This window comes from Equus asinus, chromosome 10 (genome assembly GCF_041296235.1).
Source record: "Equus asinus isolate D_3611 breed Donkey chromosome 10, EquAss-T2T_v2, whole genome shotgun sequence".
Classification (NCBI taxonomy): Eukaryota; Metazoa; Chordata; class Mammalia; order Perissodactyla; family Equidae; genus Equus; species Equus asinus.
In genome coordinates this window covers 71,389,210-71,410,877 of record NC_091799.1, presented here as the reverse complement: position 1 = coordinate 71,410,877, position 21,668 = coordinate 71,389,210, and the positions used below count along the sequence as shown (strand labels likewise).

At 45.3% G+C, this 21,668-nt stretch overlaps 2 protein-coding genes across 2 annotated transcripts; one reads left to right on the top strand and one right to left on the bottom strand.

Annotated features, from left to right (window-relative positions):
• Positions 1-1,439: 1,439 nt before the first annotated feature.
• LOC123289191 (uncharacterized) lies at positions 1,440-9,769 on the bottom strand. The gene is made up of 5 exons (XM_044778152.2): positions 9,761-9,769; positions 9,096-9,687; positions 5,691-5,784; positions 4,995-5,093; positions 1,440-3,603 (listed from the first exon to the last, which is right to left on the bottom strand). The coding sequence occupies exons 1-4, from the start codon at positions 9,767-9,769 to the stop codon at positions 5,021-5,023; spliced, it is 768 nt and encodes a 255-aa protein (XP_044634087.1). The 3' UTR covers positions 1,440-3,603; positions 4,995-5,020.
• Positions 9,493-19,852, top strand: ISL1 (ISL LIM homeobox 1). Its single transcript, XM_014854952.3, has 6 exons — positions 9,493-9,814; positions 10,641-10,830; positions 13,527-13,786; positions 15,619-15,905; positions 17,163-17,330; positions 19,382-19,852. Exons 1-6 carry the CDS (start codon positions 9,787-9,789, stop codon positions 19,496-19,498), a joined length of 1,050 nt encoding a protein of 349 aa, XP_014710438.1. The 5' UTR covers positions 9,493-9,786; the 3' UTR covers positions 19,499-19,852.
• Positions 19,853-21,668: the final 1,816 nt, after the last annotated feature.

Below are 21,668 nucleotides of genomic sequence, written 5' to 3'. Positions count from 1 at the left end.
ATTTGCTGTCTCTTTTGCTCAGTATTTTACCATGATTAATCCCCATTTCTCTTCGCTGCTGCTGCTGCCGCTGTCGCTGCTGTCAGTCTCATATTTCTTCTCTATAGCAGATGCCTTTCAAATGTTGTTGGATTCCGGCTGGGTGTGACCTTTTATGGGGCATTGCTGCCTCCTATCAGGCTTTTATGGGCCTGTTGGTTTGTGCACATGTGCAGACATTCTGACCTCCTGACCTCCAGAATAGATTCTATGAGAACAACTGTATCTGACCTTTCCAACATTTTGGACACCCAAACTCTTCCCAAGTGCACGGGTGCGAAGAACGCTCCCTCGTGGTTTTGGCTTACATTCTTCTCACATCAGAAGAACCACTCTAGGAGAACGTGAAGCCAGGTCAGAAATGCTAACATAACAGCAACGTTACTGGCAGCCCTTAAATTTGCCTGGCATGAATTTGCACATAAGGCAGTGTTTCCACATCTTTGTTTTTATTGTGGTTTAAGCAAGCAGTTCCAAATAGGTGAATTACACTTTCTGGGATAATCCAATCTGTAGAAGGTCAATGGCTAACAAGAACTCTGGAAACTTTGAAGCCATTTTTTAAAATTCCTTCTCAGATGTAGTCTTTTCTCCTTTCTGAGTCCTGAATCCTGTTTTTAAATGAACCTACTTACATAAAAAAGTTATAAGAATCCATTTTATGCTATTTCTAGTACCTTTAGTTTGTGTTTTCTGTGCTGTTACAGTTTACCAATAGTGAATTTACTTTTGGTAAGCGTCCCAGGATAATGTGTTTAAAGATTCAACACAACTTTTTAAAATAATTGCCAAATAATCTACTTTTCTACAAAAAAAAACCCTTAAATCAGAATTTTAAAGTTTTAAATGTCAGATTAAAATAACTATAAAGTCCACTTTTTCCCAATCTCCATCTACTTTGCCAGTCTCCAACTACTAGAAAGATCTGGGTTTTGCCCTTAAATGCACAGTCTATCAGGATGAACTGGGTCACCAAGATCTGTTCCTTCCTTTTGTTCCTCTTGACATTTACTCCATTTTTTCTTTCCTTTAATAAGCTTTCTCTTTCTTGTCTCAAAACCGAATACTTTTCTCATCTTAGTGTAACACCTATTTTCATTCTTTCTTTTGACAGCTGATAAAGTCATGTACACTCAATTCTTTTGCCACCACCGTATCAAAAGAGTGATTTTCCATCCACTTACCTTTCCCTCCACTTTGAGAGCCGTACTCAAGTTTCTTCTTCACTGCTGGCATAATTCAAAAGAATATATTGGCCCTGGCCCAGCACATCCAGGGTCACGTCAGCAGATCTACAATGGCTTGAGTACAGGACTATGAAGAGGCACATCATGTGACATTCGGGACAGCAAAATCAACATCTCAAGATTGGAAGAAACACCATCAAGACCTAAAAGATACGATTTCTATTTTTTAATATACTATACAAGAATCCAAAGCCAGTGAAACTATATTCAGTGCTTCTCATCACTATAACCAATGGTTTGTGCAGCTCATAAAAAGGAGAGTATATATAATAAATTTTAAGACTGGGCCAAGAAGATGAAATAGCACATTGTAGCACATTCTGAAGTGAGACATAACATAATCTGGGTCCTGATACTTAAGTGAGAGTCAGCAGGATTATGGGGAATAATATATTTCTGAATTAGTATCACAGTTCAAGATGCAGTGATCTTTCTAGGTTGTTACATGTAACTGAGGAGTGAGAGAAGAATATATGGCAAAGTACCAATTTAACTACATTCAAGTGAGAGCACACATTATATAATAGTTCAGTGTTTTTATAAGTAGACTGAACACTGATAGAGTGGATAGCTACCTATTTGTTACACATATGAATCATTATTATGACTATATTTTGATAACAGACTCTAACTAGACATTATAGAAAGTAAAGAAGTTTGTTATACTTGCTCTTTTGCTTTACATGATTTTTTTTGTAATTTATGAGGTGGTGATATTATCTAGTTATATTAAATATATTAATATTCACATTTAAATAGAGGTGGGCACAATATTATTAAACATCAAAAATTAATCATAATCATTCGTTCAGCATTATCTAGGACTTATTCAGATTTTGTTTCTTGCTGCTATGATGTGATGGGAGATTTCAGAATAGTAAGTGGTAAAATACACATTAGATGCACAACTGAAATAAAATAAGATTGTGTAAAACAGAAGAGTGTTTTCTTGTAGTATTAACCTGTAGCAACCTAGTATGGACCATCATGTTTGGTGGGACTTTGGTTCATGAAGTTTCAGATTTTGTTTTTTATAAAAGCACCCCTGAATATCATTTTTAAGCCTAATTATTTTCTTGGAAAGAGGCTATGTGTATGAGAAATAGCATTTCAAATTCTTCTTTATGGATATATTGTAATAAATGATATCATTAGCATATAATTATAACATACACAATTATCCAAAAAGATAAGCTAATACTTTTGATATCTTTCACATATATGTGTGTGAGGTATATACAATCCATAAACAAAGCCAGTTAAAATAGAACTGTATTACCATTATCACCTTTTTACCTTAACATTTTTTTTTATTTTTCACTTTTGGATCGAATTTTGTACAATAGAAGCGTTCTGGATATAAGTCAACAAGAGACAATTGAGAAAAGGCAACAAGGTAATTGCTCTGCCTTGCCTGGTGAACTCTTAAATCAACAAAGGAGTCCGCCTCTCTAAGCTAATCAGCCCGTGTGGGTCCCCCGCCTGACAGTAGAGCGCTGAAGTGAATCTACGCTGCGGGGGTTTCTCTCTTGTTTTCCAATTCAAACGCTTGCAACACAAAGTGAATAAAATAATCCTAAAAAATAATGCCAACTAATACTTCAACGTATCTATATTTTAGGAGTGATATTAAGAATTAAACTATTCACTCCAATGTTCTGCACCAATAACTATGCTATCATTTCCGGACGCTGCCACCAACGCAAATGCAGAGGGAATGTTGTCCTTACAATTTTCTTGAACGTAGGCGCTCAGAGAAAGTTGAGCCTCTGGCAGATGGCATAAAGAGGTGATTTGACAAAGAGTTGGAAGCAATTAAGAAGGTACTTTGATTCTTTCATTTCCACAAGTGTATTCATTCGGGGAGAAACCTAGGGGACTGGGCCATGGGAGGAAAATAGGGGCAACCTAAAACAAAGTTTATTTAACCTTCAGAAAGGTTGCATCTCTGAGTCTGCCGCCACAGGTTGCGGTTACTTCTGCACTCTTCGAACCTAGGAGGCTGGAGGATCTCCCAGCAGACAGCCCCCAGGTAGCAGGCAGGGGCCCTTCCCCTTTTAGTGATCGGCGCCGCGGGTGATCAGATTCACCGGATTCACCTTTGCTTTCGCGTCCCCAGCAATGCGCTACCGAGGCTCTCCAGAGCTCTGGTTCCAAACGGGAGTGGCAAGCGGATTCACACTGAGGAACAGAATGACCTCTCCGGGCTGCGCTCGCTGTCTCGGGACTGTGAGAGGTGTGCGGCACGTGGATTTCCTCCTTTAGTCTAGCAGGAGTTAGGGCAGTGGGGTGTAGATTCAGTTCGATTTTTCCACTTCTGTCAACCGGAAGATGGGATAGAAAAATGCCCTTGAGCGCAGAACACTCAGGGTTGGGGGGTGGTCGGCTACAAGGCTGACAAGTTGGAAATCGGGAAGGGAGGAGGCCCGAGGGGATAGAGGTGGGGTTCTCTTTGTTTCGCACTACTCATCCCTGGACTGGGGCTGGGCTAAATATCTAGCGACATCTGTGCTTGAACCCGGGCGGGTGGGGTTCTTGGCGAGACCAGAAACTTGATCGCAGGGCTCTAAGCCCGAAAAGGACCGTAGGACAGGAGTTCCTGGGCCCCCAGTGAGAGGCTGTCTGCATAGAGCGGTTGACCTCGGCGCCGCGTGGCTGCGCGGGTGGGAAGGGAAGGCGTTCTTGACCTCCTCCCAGAGCAAGTTATTAACTCAGTGGAGTTGATCAAATGACGTTCCTTCTGAAAGGGGTCGTCTCCTGGGCCCCTTTTCTCAGTTGGCATTTAGCAGGTAGAGGGGCGGGACAAATTCTTCTCTCAACCGTAAGTCACAAAGAATTGCTGAGTTACCTTACCAGCTTGGATCCGGAGGCGCAGATGATTCTAAATGCACACGCACCAGGACCTCATCCTCTCATTCACCTCCAAGCAGATGGCGACCTTCAAAACTGTCCCTAAAATCTTATCTCCCGAACTTATTAGCCATTTACTGCGACTTGAAGATTTTCCTCCAGCCCTGACACCACATTCTCTTCTACCCTGAGAATCTGCTTGTGGATGCCACCAATGATTGCCCCTCACCTTAAAAACAGCCCCCACCCACGCATCTCAGCTAGACTAAATGGCCCGACATGCTTTAGTCACCAGTTTAATTCATAGAAAGTAGCTATAACTCTTGACATCACCTCCGCAGCCCACCCGAGGACACCTGATTATGAGGCTGTTTTTCGAGTGCTGAATTCTGAGACTTAAGGCAAGGTTATTTGAGGCATCCTGGTAGATTTCCGGGCTTCCAATTCCCTCCCCCGCTTGGCTGGTAATTTTCTGCTGCTGCTTCTCCTCCTCCTCTTGACCTCCTCCAAGGTACCTTCGCCTCCCCTCCCCCGCTCGTTGCCCGTAAACCTCCAGCCAGCGGTGGAAGTCAATCCTTTGGCGCTAAATTCAGAGCTGCAGGATTGCAGTGGGGGAAAGGGTGTCATTTCTTTCAGAAAGAATGTCATTTGATCAACTACACTGAGTTAACTTGCCGCGGCTTTCCCGAGAGCTCTGGTGGGCCCCTGGGTGTTTTGCTACATTCAGTGCAGATGTGGTAGCGTTTAGCCGAACCGCCCAGTTCTTGGGAGATCAAGCTTTTTCGCCTCTCCAGACTCCAACTACCCCAGTGAGAATCCGATACATTTAATGAAGGCTTCGCCAGATGCAGGGCTCACCGCGTCCTTGGGCCAGAACCTCTTAGTCAGCACATTGCACTCACTGGCTGCAACCTGGGCTCCACGCAGAACTCCGGCGCAGATGAAAATTGCCTGTTCCTAGTCAGTTCGAGTTTCAAAAAGAAAAAAAACAAAAACAAAAAAAACTGAAAAAAGGAAGAGAAAAAGGTTTCGCGTGACACTGCCAGCTGCTTTTGTGAAATCATAATAAACACTTCCAAAAGCACAATGTTAAAGGAAGGGTGCAAATTTCTGTCCTCGCTTGGCCGAATTGCTACCGGCAACGAGGTGCGGAACCTCGCATTCTCAACACTGATCTGAGGTTTGTGGCTTCGCCGCTGCCGGGAGCGTGGAATTCTATCTTGGCTGAGAACCGAGCAGCAGACCGCACAGGAACGCTGCCTCCCGGGCTGCCGTCTGCCAGGAACGCTGGGGACAGAAACAACTACCTGAACTAAGAACCGTAGGCTAGGAAGCTCTGCGTGCAGAAAAAAAATTCTTGCCAATTCACCTAGATTGTTTTAACTGGTTAATAAAGCAACTGACACTCAACAAAACAACAGTCACAGCAGGAGTTCTCGGCAATAAAATGGGAATCACAACTATGGGGTTGTTAACTGCCTTCAGTATTATCATTGATTAGTATTACTTAAAAAAAAAAAAAAAGACGGCAAGAAAAAGATAATCATTTCATACCCAATGGTACATAAAGAAGATCCCTTCCCTTTTTCTCTGAAATTAGAGCGCAGATTCTCTTGATTCATCGTCAATAAGCCGTCACCAAGAAGAACTGGAAGAGAGGCAAATGAGCCGTAAACACCCACAGTCCTGATCTGGGTGGAATGTAAATGGTTAACCGTGACTCCCTTTGAAACGCATATAATTTTATCTGACCTTTGGACGTGATTTAAGATATGGATGGTTTACGTAGCCATGATTAGACTACACAGAATAAGTAAAAGCAAGAAGGGGGAATGAGGTACATTCCATATCTATTTTCTGAGGTGAAGAAAATATGTTCATGTCTCATTTTCATCCCCAAATTACAAGTTTGTGGATATCAGGAAAATACAAATCCTTCAGTTATAGTTTTCCACCTGAATACCCTACTCATGCAAATTGGCAGTCCAACTGTTATCCCACCCTTTCAAATGAGATTCTGATGTGGGCTAAACAGAGCATCACCTCCCTGGGAATAAGTTCCCAAACAAATCCATAGTTCAGGAAAAGCTGACCCAAACCCCCTTTCCTTTCCAATCTCGTTTAGTTGGGGAAGAAGAAGTCTTCTCCCTTTCTGTACATACTTTCCCAAAGAGCCAACTTAAACTTCATTTCTATGAACTTTGCCAGAGGTTGTTGGGCAATAAATAAGTTCTAAACATGTAATACTACTTTTCAATTGCAATTCAAACCTATTTAGATTTTTGAAAAGTAGTTTGAGAACATGATATTTGTTCAGGAATGTGTACCTGGCATTAAGTTTGATGCAGAATGTTTAAATTTTAATTAAAGCAGAGACAGAAAGCAGCAGCACACAGAAATACAGACGTAAGAGCCTACCAGGAGTTTTAGGTGTCACAGCGGCTTTTGGAAAGTGTATGCAAGTGCACATGGGCACATGCGACAGACTCAAGAGGAACTTATTAAATCTCAGCATCTCTTTCATAGTCAAAGACACTGTAAAGTATATTTGGGTGGCCTGGAGATAATAGGGACAAATATTGAATAACTACTAATATTCTGGTTTTTCTTTCGTCAATATAGGGGTTCAAACCAGGGGATTCAGAAAACTGATATTTTGAAGGATATATTTTTGACCTAAGAGAATAGGCAAAGGTCAAAATGAGTCCATGTTTGACAGGACAGGGTCTAATCCTCCCTTTGAACACAAGAGGTCGCTCCTGTGATCAAGTACTGGAGGAAATATTGCTAATCACTGTTTGATGTATTCTATAAAAATATTGCCAATTTTTTTTACAGATATATTTGATTCATTAAATGCACCTATTGCAATCAGCTAAGGAAACAGCAGGATAATCTGTAATTACATTTGAACTTCAAGGTGAAGTGAAACAATATGCCTGCTATCCTAACTTTAATTTTAATGCAAAGTGTATTAGCAACAGACACAGAGAACTCCACAGCACAACCATCATGGCACAACATAATTACTCAGTTCTCTCAAATTTCCCCCCTTAGCAGGCGGTGTCTTCTACAGGACCTTTACCTCTATCAGCTTAGGAACTTGGTAAGAAAATACTTGTTTACAACAACAGTGGGGGCTGAAAACAAGGATAAAATGTTGCCTTCAGCATTATAATGAAATTGCCCATTCCTAAAGGTTTCCTCCAAGCCACATGGCAGTTTTTCTATCCGGAATTGTTATCATCAGCAGCAATAATTCTTTGGAACAGCTTATTAGTTTAGGGAGTTAAAACACCACACTGTGTGCGCGCATCTGGTGTGAAGAAGGATGGGTAGTGAGGGTACTTTGTGGATCTCAAATACAAGTCATCAGGCTTCTGGCAGCGTCTGTTGTTTAACTGCATGTTACAAAGGTGGCATAATGGAATACGACTGGAGAAAATCCTCTATTTACTTTCTGGCGTTATAGTTGTATCTTTTTTTTTTTTAACTCCAGTCAACTAGGTTCTCTTTTTGGGGTAACATGCCCATATACCGGAAGACTTGCTTCGTGTTGTGATTATCAGTATCAGTTTTGCAAAAGCAGCCTGACAAAAGGCTCCACACGTATAAGACCAGAGACTAGAAACTTGGACCAAAAACCCCCATGAAACAAAACAAAACGCACAAAAAATCTGATAAATTTATCAACCTATGTCTAGCCAACTTTCGATTTCACACACGCACTCTGATATAACTTCTAACAAAAACAGAAGGGATGGGATCCAGTTAGAAATCTTCCTTCAGAGAAAACAAAACAAAACAAATACGTGTTCTTGGTATAGCCCCACTAGTTCAGGAGTAAACTCCCGCATCTTAGCTTCTCTTTGCCTCTGGAGAAGCATAATCATGCAAACCGAGCCACTGAGGCCAGCTAAGGGCTCATAGCTCTTATCAAGGGTTAGATCTGAGGAAAGATAGAACGAAAGGAGTTTCCTAACACACCAGGTTTTCTCGCGGCAACAAGACACCGAAATTAAGCCTTCTACTGCTTGGGTTTGTGAGCCTTTTCAGATAAAACTGCAGTCACATTAGATAACGAATAGCTATTTAGAAGCTTGGGGAGAAGTGTGGGGGTTCTTCGTGGCCTTCCCGTGACTTTGTTTTTGAGAGACTGCAGAGGTGACGGGAACATGTAAGAAATTATTGGAAAAGGTTACCGGCGAGTTGCAGCCAACATTTTTCTCTCTCTAGGTTGTTTCCCGAGAGAAAAATATCAGATCAACATACCCAGTGAAGTCAAATAGGTATTTCACTATTCTTCTGTATGAGACCCCTCCCTACTGACGCCTTAAGACTAACGTAGTTTTTAAAATCTCTAGAGAGACATGGAGATTTGTCCTTTTAATTATCAAAACACCACCAGTTAATTTCACACGTTTGCTTTCAAAAAAGGGCAGGAGACTAGCAAACAGAAGAAGTGGACAGGATATAATCGTTTGACAAACTGTAAACTACTGAAAATCATTTCGATCTTTGGCTTCAGGTTAGTGCGCTTCCTAATTCTAGAGTTAACTGCAAAGCAGACCTCGAGGGTCGGAAGGAGAGAGAGCAGCCTGTGGAGTAACCTTGGTTTTACCTGTCCGCTTCCAACCTGATTCTCCGCTAAGGCAAGAAGCGCCGCTTTCCTCCCACCCTAAGTTTTTGGAGATCTGAGGTCGGGGTTAACGGGGTGCTGGGGTAGCAGTAGCGAACAATTCCTCTGGGTCTATTCATTCCCGGTTCTTCTTCCCCTATGCAGCTCCCAGCGCGACAAGCGCAGCCAGTTCGGGAACTCACCCTCCCCGGCAGCCAAGCCGGGCCAGGCCCGGAGCTGTGCGCCAAAGCGCGAGACCAAACCGAGCCAAACGGCTTGTTCCCAGACGCCCCTTTTCCTAGGGCCCAGGAGGGACCTCGTCATCAGGAAGACCTACCCACCAGCCACTCGCCACCAGCGGCAGAAAAGTGAGCCCCGCGCGCAACACGGCCAGCCGGACAGCGGGGACCCCAGGAGCGCAGGGCGGAGGAGCAGCGCGACAGGAGGCGAGGGCGCTGGCGGCGCGGCCGGGAAGGAGCGCGGGAGGGGGCAGGAGGAGGAAGAGAGGGAGGCCAAAAGCCAGAGCAGCCGGGCAGCCCGAGCAGCCGGGGAGAGCGGTCTGAGCCCCGAGCAAGTTGCCCCGGGAGCCCTAATCCTCTCCCGCGGGCTCGCCGAGCGGTCAGTGCCGCTCGGCAGCGACGAGGCTGAAATATGATAATCAGAACAGCTGCGCCCCGCGTCCCGCAGCCAATGGGCGCGGCGCTCGCCTGACGTCCCCGCGCGCTGCGTCAGACCAATGGCGATGGAGCTGAGTTGGAGCAGAGAAGTTTGAGTAAGAGATAAGGAAGAGAGGTGCCCGAGCCGCGCCGAGTCCGCCGCCGCCGCAGCGCCTCCGCTCCGCCAACTCCGCCGGCTTAAATTGGACTCCCCGATCCGCGAGGGCGCGGCGCAGCCGGGCAGCGGCTCTCTCAGCCTTGGCAATCCCAGGGGCCACTATTTCCCACTTAGCCACAGCTCCAGCATCCTCTCTGTGGGCTGTTCACCAACTGTACAACCACCATTTCACTGTGGACATTACTCCCTCTTACAGATATGGGAGACATGGGAGATCCACCAAAAAGTAAGAGGCTATTTTACCTTGTGGGGCTCGGTGTGCTGTTCTTGTGCGGGGGTCTCTCTCAGGCACGGGTGCCAAGGGCTCTTCGGAGTTGGAGTCATTGCCTAGAGAGAGAGAAAAGGTGGCTTATTCTTTTTGCCGCCACGCCTGCATGCTTGCTGTTGGTTCCGATCTTCGGGAAACTGATCGTACCTTGTGTTTGAATTCGCCTGTGTGCCCTCCAAACCCTAGGCTTCTAGTGCTAAGCGGTGGTTTCCTCCTCGGGAATCCTGAGCTCTCCGAGAAGGTTATTCTGTTGCGAAGGACTGCCTGCACATACAATACCCGGAGATCTGAATTAGCATTAGACTTGCAAAAAAGAACTAGTGACAACTGTATTGATGTCTGCTCTTCCTAACAATATCCAGTCCTGTGTGCTATTTAAGAGCATGCTTCATGGAAAATATAGACATCCCTGCGTTCACTTAACGCTTCTAGTCAAAACCTTTTCTTTGACTTGACTTATCCATAATCTTTCCCGATGATTATGGCAAAGAGGGAGGAGGGAGGAAAAAGAAATACAAAATGAACGGGTTTGATTGCGTGCTAGGCTTACAAACGTAGACTACTCAAATCGCATTTTACATATATTCCACCTCCTTTTTAAAATGAGTCAAGGTTTTGATGGCACACTTCAATTACCATCCCAAAGTGCAATACTCTTAAAAAAAAGAAAGAAAGAAAGAAAAAAACCTCCCAGAGTACGCCCTATAAGAGAACGACACTAAAAGTGTGTTTATCTCTGTAGGAAGTAAACGGTTAGTCAATCATGTATTTATTTTCATTTCAGAAAAACGTCTGATTTCCTTATGTGTTGGTTGCGGCAATCAGATTCACGATCAGTATATTCTGAGGGTTTCTCCGGATTTGGAATGGCATGCGGCATGTTTGAAATGTGCGGAGTGTAATCAGTATTTGGACGAGAGCTGTACGTGCTTTGTTAGAGATGGGAAAACCTACTGTAAAAGAGATTATATCAGGTACGCCATTTATACTGCTTCCTTAATTTTGTGAGAGTTCCCTGTCTCTCCCCACTCCTTGTTTATTATTTGATGTGGCTTTGTCTTTTGGGGGAAGTTTGCTTTAGTGGGGTCCAGCATGCTAAAGTTACCATCTAAGTGAGTTATGTAAATTAAACTATACTGTTCATTTCACTTTTTAGGGAACCCCCCCAAACTCAGTGGTGGTTTTCCTAAATTGCATAGTATTGAAGCTTGTTTAATTGCTCTTGGAATTTGTGATGCTCAAATTATTTTCCTCTTCCACCCTCCCCCTTCCAAAAAATAAATTTAAAGATGGATAAGTTGGGGTTTCTAAACTTAAAAAAAGGTTTATTTTTTATTGTATCCTGCAATGATTTTTCCTTCTTTTGCTTTAGTTCAGTAATTTATTAGTAACGTACAAATTCTTTGGAGATGTCAATGCAAGATCTAAGCATGTTTAGAGATGCACTTTGAAAGCAAATAGAGGTATTTCACCTTTTACTTTTAGGGTAACAGCTCCTTCCTGGAAAATTTCAAAACCAACCCAAATATTCCCTGCAAAAAGGCTGGAAATTTAATCTTTTTAAATATTAACCCTTTGGTGACATCTGACTATCTTTTCTTTCTTATCTTATCTGAGCTGATGAATTAGACAGAGCAGATCAAATTGCCCATCATCTGTCTACGAACAATTGGTATATTTAGATAATTGAACAGCTTCCTTTCTCACATTAAAATCTGGTAACTGATAAAATGAGTGAATTGCCCATACTAACAAGGGTAAAACCACAGAAGGAACTTTCCGAGTTTCTTTTTCTTTCAGTTTATTCTGCATCTAAACTTCGTGCTTCGCTAATCTCAAATTTTCTCTGACCTGTGTATATGTACTATGTCAGAAACTTCATTTGCTGCTTTAGGAAGCCAGTAGAATTTCTAAAGGAAATTTTGTTATTTTAATAACAAACAGAAGCGATAACACTCTCAGTGTTAGGTTAAATAATATCAAAATATTATGTATTTTTTAAAAAATTTCTCCAGTGGCTATTAACAAGTAATTAGCTTTAAGTAATAGAGTTTCTGGAGCTGTGAACTTATATTAAAGTTTAGTCAAAATTTAAGTATGTAGTCACAATTTTTTCTTGCTCACTTAGTGTCTAGCATTTTTTTAATTTTAAAATCATAAAGCGGAGAGAATAATCTTGATAGGTAAAACTAAACAGTGCCCCCAAAAAAGGTTATTGATGCTTTGGTTGGAGGGGCAAGTGGGAGGAAATAGGGGAAGTGGGGACTGGAGGAAGGGGAGGGATTTTCCAAATTGTTTGGTCACAGGCAAGGTAAAGTCCTCATCCTATGAAATGGAAGATCTCATATAGAGTAGGCGGAGGGAGGAAAACTTTTGAATCTACCTTCTAACCTCTGACAAACGAGCTGGTTTCATTGTTTACTTGATTGGTGTGTGAACTCAAGATTCTGGAGAGGGAGAGCTCTCTTCGCACCTCCAGGAGTATCTTTACTGCTATGGAGATAGTGTTTTGGTCCATTGCATATAGACCAGCATTTGCCAAATTCTGGATGCACTTTTGCAGAAGGAGCCAATCGATTTTACCTTTTCCTCTCCACTCTCTCTCAGCTCTGTGTGTGTGTGTTCCTTTGAAATCCTGTAGTTGTAAAAGCAGAACAGAGAGACCATTTAGATTTCCGAATGCCTTTCTTCCCTTGGGGGAGCGAGATGCCCCAGTTCCCCGCTTTGTGTGGATCTTTCCCTCTCTTCCATTCTGTCCGTTTGTAGGAATGCCCTCGCTTCTGTTATTACTGATACATGGAGAGGGAGCCAGGGCAGAGCCGCCTAGGCAGAACCTAAAAGGATTGTCCCTTGGTAAGGAAAGGTTAGTGAGGAAGATCTTAGAAGTGAGTCTTTTCATTCTTCTGGGCGGTCATAGCTCTCAGGCAAACTGAAACAGTGGTAGATGCTTCAGTGATTTGAAAAAGATTGAGGGAACAGAGGCACATTTTTAAAATAATAATAAACGGAAGAATGGAGAGGAAACTTTGTTAACATTGTTGCCTGAGGAAAAATCTTTAGTTGGGGAAAAATTGCAACGGGCGTATGGTGCAGAAAGGGATCTGGAAGCCCTCAGAGGTTTCATTTTGTTATTCTGCTTGTGCATTTGTGTCTGTTTGCAAACCGAGTGGGGTGACAATCTGCTTCCCCAGCCTCTTTTTTTCTTAGAAGGAGGAGTTTTTGTTACAGTTTGAGACATTTCTAGCAGTAGAAATTGGAGGATAGGGAGGAGAAAGTGTGAGGCCAGTGGCTACTGGAGTCCCCCTGGACTCTTTCCTGCCAGGAGCTGCAGGGGCCACCCTCGGACTGATCGCTAGAGCAGCAGCCCAGGTTTAGAACACATCAAACATTTTTCCGTGGTATGGACCACGGGTTCTGAACTAAGAGGTACTGGACGGAGACACGGAGGTTCATAGGGAAGGAAAAGGGAGTAAAAGAAAGGGAGAGAGAGAAGGGAGAGAAATGGACTCTTCTCTATCCTCCTCTTCCCGGCTAGTCTGCTAATGCTGATTTCAGTGTCTCAGGGCGTTGTGGCCGGCCTCGCCGGCAGTCTTGCGCCAGGGCAGTGCCCGCCTGAAGTGACCCCCTCTCCCTGTGCTTCTCTCCCGGCCCGGGCCCGGCCCCCGCGTAGGTTGTACGGGATCAAATGCGCCAAGTGCAGCATCGGCTTCAGCAAGAACGACTTCGTGATGCGCGCCCGCTCCAAGGTGTACCACATCGAGTGTTTCCGCTGCGTGGCCTGCAGTCGCCAGCTCATCCCAGGGGACGAGTTCGCACTGCGGGAGGACGGGCTCTTCTGCCGAGCCGACCACGACGTGGTGGAGAGGGCCAGCCTGGGGGCCGGCGACCCGCTCAGCCCCCTGCACCCGGCGCGGCCGCTGCAAATGGCAGGTACTCCTTGGCGCAGAGGGAGGCCCGGCTCGGAAGGCAGGCGTCGTGCTAGGCCAGCGCCGCCCCTGCCAGCGCGCGGGCGGCCCGGCAACCCTGGTAGGCACAGGGCGGTCGCAGCGACAGCGGCGGCGGCCGGCAGTTAAAGGAAGTGTTGTGGGGGCAGTTTGTGCTGTGCTTCGCTCTTTTGCGGCAAGGTTCAATGCACTCGCTGTGCCCTTGACTCCTCCAGCATACCTACACGTCTGTGTGTCTATATATGGGTACACGTGAATGTACACCACTTGTGCACACGTATACACACGTCCAAACAGTACTTGTAGTTCACCTTGGCCTCCAAACCGTGGCTTACTGAAAACGGACTTCAGCAGGTATGCTGTCCGCCACTGCCTGATTAAAGGGGTGGAGCTCTGGGCCCCTGGAGCTTCCTCCTTTAACCCAATGAAGGAAGTTTAGGTGGCCTTAAGTCATTTAGCTTCTCAAATCCTTTTTCCTTGCAAACTGCCCTACACTCCAAAACATTTTTAGAATTTATTTTTATCCTTTTGTGAAAGAATGGACCTGAAATGATACAGTCTTAGTAACTGCAGGCCATTGCACAGAGCTGTAATTTAAAACTGTCAACAAGCTGATCTGCAGTAATTGCCTTTTAAAGGGTGCCTGCCTCTTTAAACCATTCATTCTTCGTGATTTGGTGACAATTTCATCTTCAGGCCTGTGGCTGTAACACTAAATTGACCCCATAGGTGTTGACCTGACCCTAGGGGCTCCTGGAAGGTGCAGGATTTGTACTATACCAATCAGACGGCCCTTTCCCAGGAAGGAGAGTAGAAACAGAGCAAGGTTGGCCAGGAGGAGGCCCTGGGTAAGAAGGCAGACAATGTTTCCAAACCTGCCTTCCGGTCATGAATGGATCTGCCTGGGTGCATTTCTGAAGTATCAATTCGCACTAAACACTGGCGGTGAGAAAAGTACAGCTCTCTCCCCTCTGCTTTCTGGCAGCCCCAAGATTTCTGTCCTGGGGGATGTGTTACTACCTTGCACGGGGGCAAAACCAGAGGTGGCAACTTCTGTTCCGTGCAACCTGTGCTCTGCTTGTGAGGAAACAGAGGAGGACGGAATATTGGGAGGGAATCAGGAAACAGAATACTTTCCAGCTGGCGTTTATCTGGAACCTAGGCAGCTCAACAGTTTCGGTTTTCCTTTGCTTGGGGTCAGCTCATCTCAGGAGCATCCAGGTAGATTTAGTACTAAGGAAGACCAGGGACTGGAGAGATGGCCGAAATATCGAATTTCTTTAGCTCCTTGACATGACTGTCCTCTCAGGACTGAACTTCAAGGCTTTCTGGCAGAATCCTCCTCGGCCTTCGCGTTGCAGATCTCCTGGTTGGTGTAGTGTCTCTGGCCGTCACTGGAGTGTTCTGCTTTTCCTTCCCTAGTACTGTCTGTGGACTTCGCCCAAGAACCTGGAGGTGGCGAGTACTCGGTGTAACCTGGGCCCAGTCTGGGTCCGAGGAAAGGAGAGGAATAAGAGAGAAATAAGGCTGAAAGATGCCGCCCCTGCTGCAAGCAGGGGGACAGACCCTGAGAAGTGCTCCCCATTGCTAACGTTGTGTTGACAAGAGCAGGGGCAGAGGCTGCGTTCCGGGCCTGGATTACTCAGCATTGACCTCTGCGATTAGAGAACACGATTTTATTCTTCCTTTCGCTTCCCTTACCCCCACCTCTGCCGCCCCTGCTTTGTCTCTTGAGGCTGCAAAGCGCTGGCCACCATCTGGGAGGGCGAGGGCGGGCGAGGGGATGGGCCAGCGCTCACGGCGCCCCTTGTCCCGCAGCCGAGCCCATCTCCGCCCGGCAGCCGGCCCTACGGCCCCACGTCCACAAGCAGCCCGAGAAGACCACCCGCGTGCGGACTGTGCTGAACGAGAAGCAGCTGCACACCTTGCGGACCTGCTACGCCGCAAACCCCCGGCCCGACGCACTCATGAAGGAGCAACTGGTGGAGATGACCGGCCTCAGCCCGCGCGTGATCCGGGTCTGGTTTCAGAACAAGCGGTGCAAGGACAAGAAGCGGAGCATCATGATGAAGCAGCTCCAGCAGCAGCAGCCCAATGACAAAACTGTGAGTGGCCCTGCGGCCAGGCAGGGAATGCGAGGGGGGAGCGGAGGAGGCGCACGAGGTGCGTGAGGCTGCCTGGCGCGCGGTTTCCATCCTCCTCTGGAGCAGGAGCCCCGAGTCGACCCCTCGCCCCACCCAGGGCCCGGGCAGAGGCAACCCACGCCAGGGTCCCCGCCCAGGACCGGGTGGTCCGGAGGCGCTTGTACTTATTGGAGCCGCGCCCTCGCCCTCAGCCCGCGTGGGTGGGGTCGTGACCTTCAACCTCGCCCCCACCCCGGAACCGGAAGGACGCGGCGCCCCTCCGTGGGCAAGCAGTAGCGGGGCCTGGCCCTGGTTTTGCCAAGTTCAGGCCGTTAGTTCATCGCAGTGAAGAGGGAGGGAGAACTCCATGGTGTGCTGTCCAGCCCAGGGCTTCTGTGGGGGGGTCACCTTGGGGGTCCCCTGGGCGCACTGCCAGCCCTGGGCGAGGCCTGCACAGCGCCTTCAGGCCGGGGAGGTCCCGGCGAAAACAGGGCACCCTCAGCTCGAGGTCAAGCCCAGGCCTCCAGAGATGTCAGAGCCAGGGAACTATTTTCCCCTGTCATCCCAGGCCGCCGGCAGCACCCAGCCTACAGGCCTCCAGGTTGACTTAAGCTAAAGAGTTTCTTTCTTTTTTTACTTTTGATTTTTACTGCCTCGGCCCTATTTTTAAATGCTATAAAACCCGCTGTCATTAAACTTGGCAGGCCCGCCAAGCCTGGGCCAGGACACCTTCTAAGTTGGTTAGTGCCTAATAGCACAATAGCCTCCAGACCCAAACACTTGGGGGTGGGGGTTGGCTCCGCGGGGGAAAACTGTCTGGAGAAAATCTAACCAAAATTCTCACTAACGGCAACTGCAGGAAAACCACAGTGTCTAGAGGCTGAAGGGAGGCCTATCCTGCCTCAGCTTTCTGCTTCTGGGATGCTATGGCTTGGGAAGGCAGATGGAAGGAACTGGGATGAACTGTGAATGAAAGGGGAAAGAAGAAAGTCCTAGTAGAATTTGGTTTAATAAGGTCCAAGCAGACTTAACAGTCCAGCCCACAGAAGCAAAAAAACAAAACACAATAAAACAACACTGAACTGGGGCTAACATCCATCCGTGCAGGAGATTAAGTGAGTCAATAAAGGCTGCTATATAGATAAGATAATACCAGGGTATATTTGCTTAGCCTGGGCAGACAATGGAGGGAGGGAGTTTGCTCATTAACATGTTGGGATTGGGGGCGCCTATTCACAGAATATCCAGGGGATGACAGGAACTCCTATGGTGGCCGCCAGTCCAGAGAGACACGACGGTGGCTTACAGGCAAACCCAGTGGAGGTGCAAAGTTACCAGCCGCCTTGGAAAGTCCTGAGTGACTTCGCCTTGCAGAGTGACATAGATCAGCCTGCTTTTCAGCAACTGGTAAGTGTCAGCTCCTGGAGTGAGGAGGCTGAATCTTCAACAGAAAGGAGATTCTGGTTTAACTGTCATACAGGAGAGATTCAGGGGGGAGCATGCCTCCCTGGCCCCCGAGTTGGGGAGAGATGAAGGGGGGTGATGAAGAGCAGGAGGCAAGCACTCAAGGACTACAAACCTCTTGTGAGTGTTTTCTGTGAGAGCTCATAATTTGACCATATAGATTGAATTTTCTATCACTTAGGCCTACTTTGAGGGATTAAGTTCAAGATGCCCAACTAAATAGACACGCATGGGAAGGTGTACAGGGTTGCACAAAAATCATACTTCTTAGACTTTTAGAATTGGAAGGGCCTTTAGAGATCCCCTTGGCATTTTGATCAGCACTTAGTAAATTCATTCCCTTCTCAGCTCCTAGAGGTTGGTATATTTAAGGACCTAAGTCAAGGTGATTGTAATAATAATCAATGTTGTAATACATAATCAAAGTTATTATCACTGGGCAGCAGGTGCCTGTTTGGGTGCAATTTTCAGATATATCAATAAAGAGTTCAGTTATTCAAAGATATGATCGATACTTTTTGTTACTATATCCCTTTCTGGGACTATCATAATCTAAAATGTACAACTGCTTAAACATTTTTAAGTGTATGAGTTCAAATGTCATACACAGTCACATACTCTGGGACGTGTATAGCAAAAGGAAAATGAGTTCTACCAATGAGAGAGATAATATGTGAAAACTGTTTTAGCATTAATATGTTTTATTTATATATACAGAGAAGAGAAATTAACTCACTTTTCACCTATAAAAGGCTTAAAGGTCAAGGTCAATAAGATTATTAAATATATGTGTTGTTTGTGATATGGTATATGTAGACATATGATTTTTTTCTTAAATAGTAAACACCCCTATAGAATCTTATCTATAAAACAAGATCTATCCTAAAAACGTGTTCCTTTCTTTGAAAATAAGGCTTTGTTGAGGTTAACTTCTTACCCTCTTATTCACCCGGAGGGCATTTTCTTTCTCTGTGACAATAGTTAGGTAATGGGCCAGGGGCAGTGGTTAAAAGGGGTTGGCCCAGGTTTATGTTTGTAAGTGGGCCAGCCTAGAGGCTAGGCAAATTTGAGAAGTCCCTTGACCTCACAATGGGAAATTTTAATAGGGTAGAAAGGAAGGTAGACTCTGGAATTAGGAAAAAGAACTTATTTTAAAGTCAGGTTAATCTTACGAGTTACTTGAGTGAAACCTGGATCACAGAAGGCAGGTAAGGGGAGGGTTTAGGGCAGCCATGTGTTTGCACCTTCTGAAACTTTAGTGTCAGATGAGAGCAGTGGAAGGGAAGCCAAGGCAGGAGGGGGCGGCTGGGGGCAGGGCGGAGAGCTTTACAGCAGCAGCACAATACTTTCGGCTTGAAAGAAGGAGCCAGATATTTATAATGCAATGACCTTAGAATATATGGGTCTTCTCTCAGAAGAGCCTGATTTAAAGAGAAAGAGAGAAAGACAGAGAAAGGCCAAAAGGCAGCAGGACCAACAACAAGGAAGAAAGCCCACTCTGTGAACCCTCTGAGGAGTTAATCATTGTTCTGTGGAGCCTCTTCTGAATCTCCTGTCACACGATCTGAGCGTGTGTTATGGATTTTCCAACTCAAGAAGAGAAGCTTTGATGCCTAGAGACTGAGAAATCGCCTGCTCCCAGGGCAACATGTAGCCGGCAGGATAATTTTATTTCGAGCATGCATGGTAGACTTGCGATGCCATTTTACAGTGGGAAACACATTTGTTCTTAAATAATTTAATGGAACATAATGTTGGGAATTCACTTTCGGTTAAAACAGAGATCTCTTGGAAGATGGGAAAGCGAGAGGATTTCTTCTCAAGTTCCTTCCCTTGTAGGCTTTCTAAAATTCAACTAGATATGCAGATTTCTCTATCTACATATCTATCTATCTACACACACACACTGGTATGTGCATACATATGACGGGTGTACAGTCCTTTTCTGAATACGATCACAGCCTCCTTTATTCATTTCTCAACCTTCTATGCAGGTCAATTTTTCAGAAGGAGGACCCGGCTCTAATTCCACTGGCAGTGAAGTGGCATCGATGTCCTCTCAGCTCCCAGATACACCTAACAGCATGGTAGCCAGTCCTATTGAGGCATGAGGAACATTCATTCAGATGTATTTTTTTCCCTGTTGGAGACAGTGGGAATTATAATGTTGAACTCCGAAACAAAAGTATTTAACGACCCAGTCAATGAAAACTGAATCGAGAAATGAATGCTCCATGAAATGCACGAAGTCTGTTTTAACGACAAGGTGATATGGTAGCAACACTGTGAAGACAATCATGGGATTTTACTAGAATTAAACAACAAAACCCAAACCCAACATACGCTATCCAATGACCTTAGGAGTACTGAAAAAAAAAGACGTTTTTAAAACGTAGAGGATTTATATTCAAGGATCTCAAAAAAAAACATTTTCATTTCACTGCACATCTAGAGAAAAGCAGAAATAGAGATTTTCTAGTCCATCCTATTCTGAATGGTGCTGTTTCTATATTGGTCATTGCCTTGCCAAACAGGAGCTCCAGCAAATGAGCAGGAAGAGAAACTGGCCTCCTTGGCTGAAAGAGTCCTTTCAGGAAGGTGGAGCTGCGTTGGTTCGCGATGTTTTTAGTTGACTTTAACAAGGGGTTAATTGAAATCCTGGGTCTCTTAGCATGTCCTGTAGCTGGTTTCTTTTTTACTTTTGCCTCTCTCCCCCCCTTTTTTTTGAGATCCATCCTCTATCAAGAAGTCTGAAGCGACTTTAAAGGTTTTTGAATTCAGATTTAAAAACCGTCTTATAAAGCATTGCAACAAGGTTACCTCTATTTTGCCACAAGCGTCTCGGGATTGTGTTTGACTTGTGTCTGTCCAAGAACTTTTCCCCCAAAGATGTGTATAGTTATTGGTTAAAATGACTGTTTTCTCTCTCTCTGGAAATAAAGAGGAAAAAAAGGAAACTTTTTTTTTGTTTGCTCTTGCATTGCAAAAATTATAAAGTAATTTATTATTTATTGTCGGAAGACTTGCCACTTTTCATGTCATTTGACATTTTTTTGTTTGCTGAAGTAAAAAAAAAAGAGATAAAGGTTGTACCGTGGTCTTTGAATTATATGTCTAATTCTATGTGTTTTGTCTCTTTTCTTAAATATTATGTGAAATCAAAGCGCCATATGTAGAATTATATCTTCAGGACTATTTCACTAATAAACATTTGGCATAGATAAATAAATAAATGCAATGATTCAGGGTCCCTCTTTTATATGTTTACAAGTAAGCCGTTAAAGTGTCTGAAATTAAGGACTGCATGTGAATGGGGTAAACTGACATTCAATAGGTGTGATATTTTACTGCAAATACTTAAAGTTGAACTTGCAAGTTTACTTTTCAGTAGTTGGATCAAAACTGGTTGAAAGTCTTTAGTTTTCAGCTGTGATAATGTTACTGGTTTTTTGAAAATGAGATGCTGTCCTCTGTCCTGCTCCCCACCTTTCCTTCCTCTTGTCTCTTTTCTTGCCCCACTTCCGACCGCTCTCAAAATAGGAAAAGGATCCTGCTTGCAATGGGTTTTGATTCCGAGTCACTATTTTATTTTCTTAGAGTAAGTGCTTTATACCAAAGGCTCCTGCTTAGGATTGTTGAAATCACCCATATTTCAAGTATAAGCTCTTGCTAAAAGAGAGGCTTTCTGCCGAGTCAGTGAGGTATGACCATTATTTACCAGTGGCGGCTGTCAGCCGATTGAGAAATGCTGCTTTATTTGTGCGGGAAGAACAGGCCCAGAGAGGAGAGAGTTTTTTTCAGCATTTCCCAGACCAGTCGGTGTGTGTCTTTTCTTGCCTCTCTCCCCAACTCTGCTTCCCCGCCCTTGTTTCCTACCCTCCCCCGTCTCTCCTTCCCCCCCCAACTCCAATTCCAAAAGCCTTGGAAGGGTGACTGGCTGGGGCGGAGAACCGCGGCGGAGGCTCCGTTGGGGACCCGCCTTTTATGGGATGGGGGCCGGGTCGCGTGCTTTGCAGGCCCCCATCGGCGGGCGGTCGCAGTTACGTGGACTGCCCTTTAACAACTTTTTCCCCCCTTGATGTTTAGCAATAGTTCCTGTGCGGGAGCCAGAACCCAGGGATGGATAAATGGCCCTGCCCGAAATCAGGCTTATCGGTGCTTCTTCATTTGCGGGTGTAGAGTTAGGAATTGGGGCTCCACCCTGTCCCGTCTCCTTCCTCCCCCACAGGATGATACTTTGACTCTTTAGAAACTGGATTCATTTGTAAGCGCGAGTGTAAC

Coding starts and splice junctions, on each gene's coding strand:
- LOC123289191 (XM_044778152.2), bottom strand. Junction 5,785..9,095: donor CCGCTGGTGGCGAGTGGCTG/GTGGGTAGGTCT, acceptor CCTCTCTTCCAG/TTCTTCTTGGTGACGGCTTA. Junction 5,094..5,690: donor TCTTCTTTATGTACCATTGG/GTATGAAATGAT, acceptor CGAACTGACTAG/GAACAGGCAATTTTCATCTG.
- ISL1 (XM_014854952.3), top strand. CDS start 9,787: ATGGGAGACATGGGAGATCCACCAAAAA. Junction 10,831..13,526: donor TGTAAAAGAGATTATATCAG/GTACGCCATTTA, acceptor GCCCCCGCGTAG/GTTGTACGGGATCAAATGCG. Junction 13,787..15,618: donor GCGGCCGCTGCAAATGGCAG/GTACTCCTTGGC, acceptor CTTGTCCCGCAG/CCGAGCCCATCTCCGCCCGG.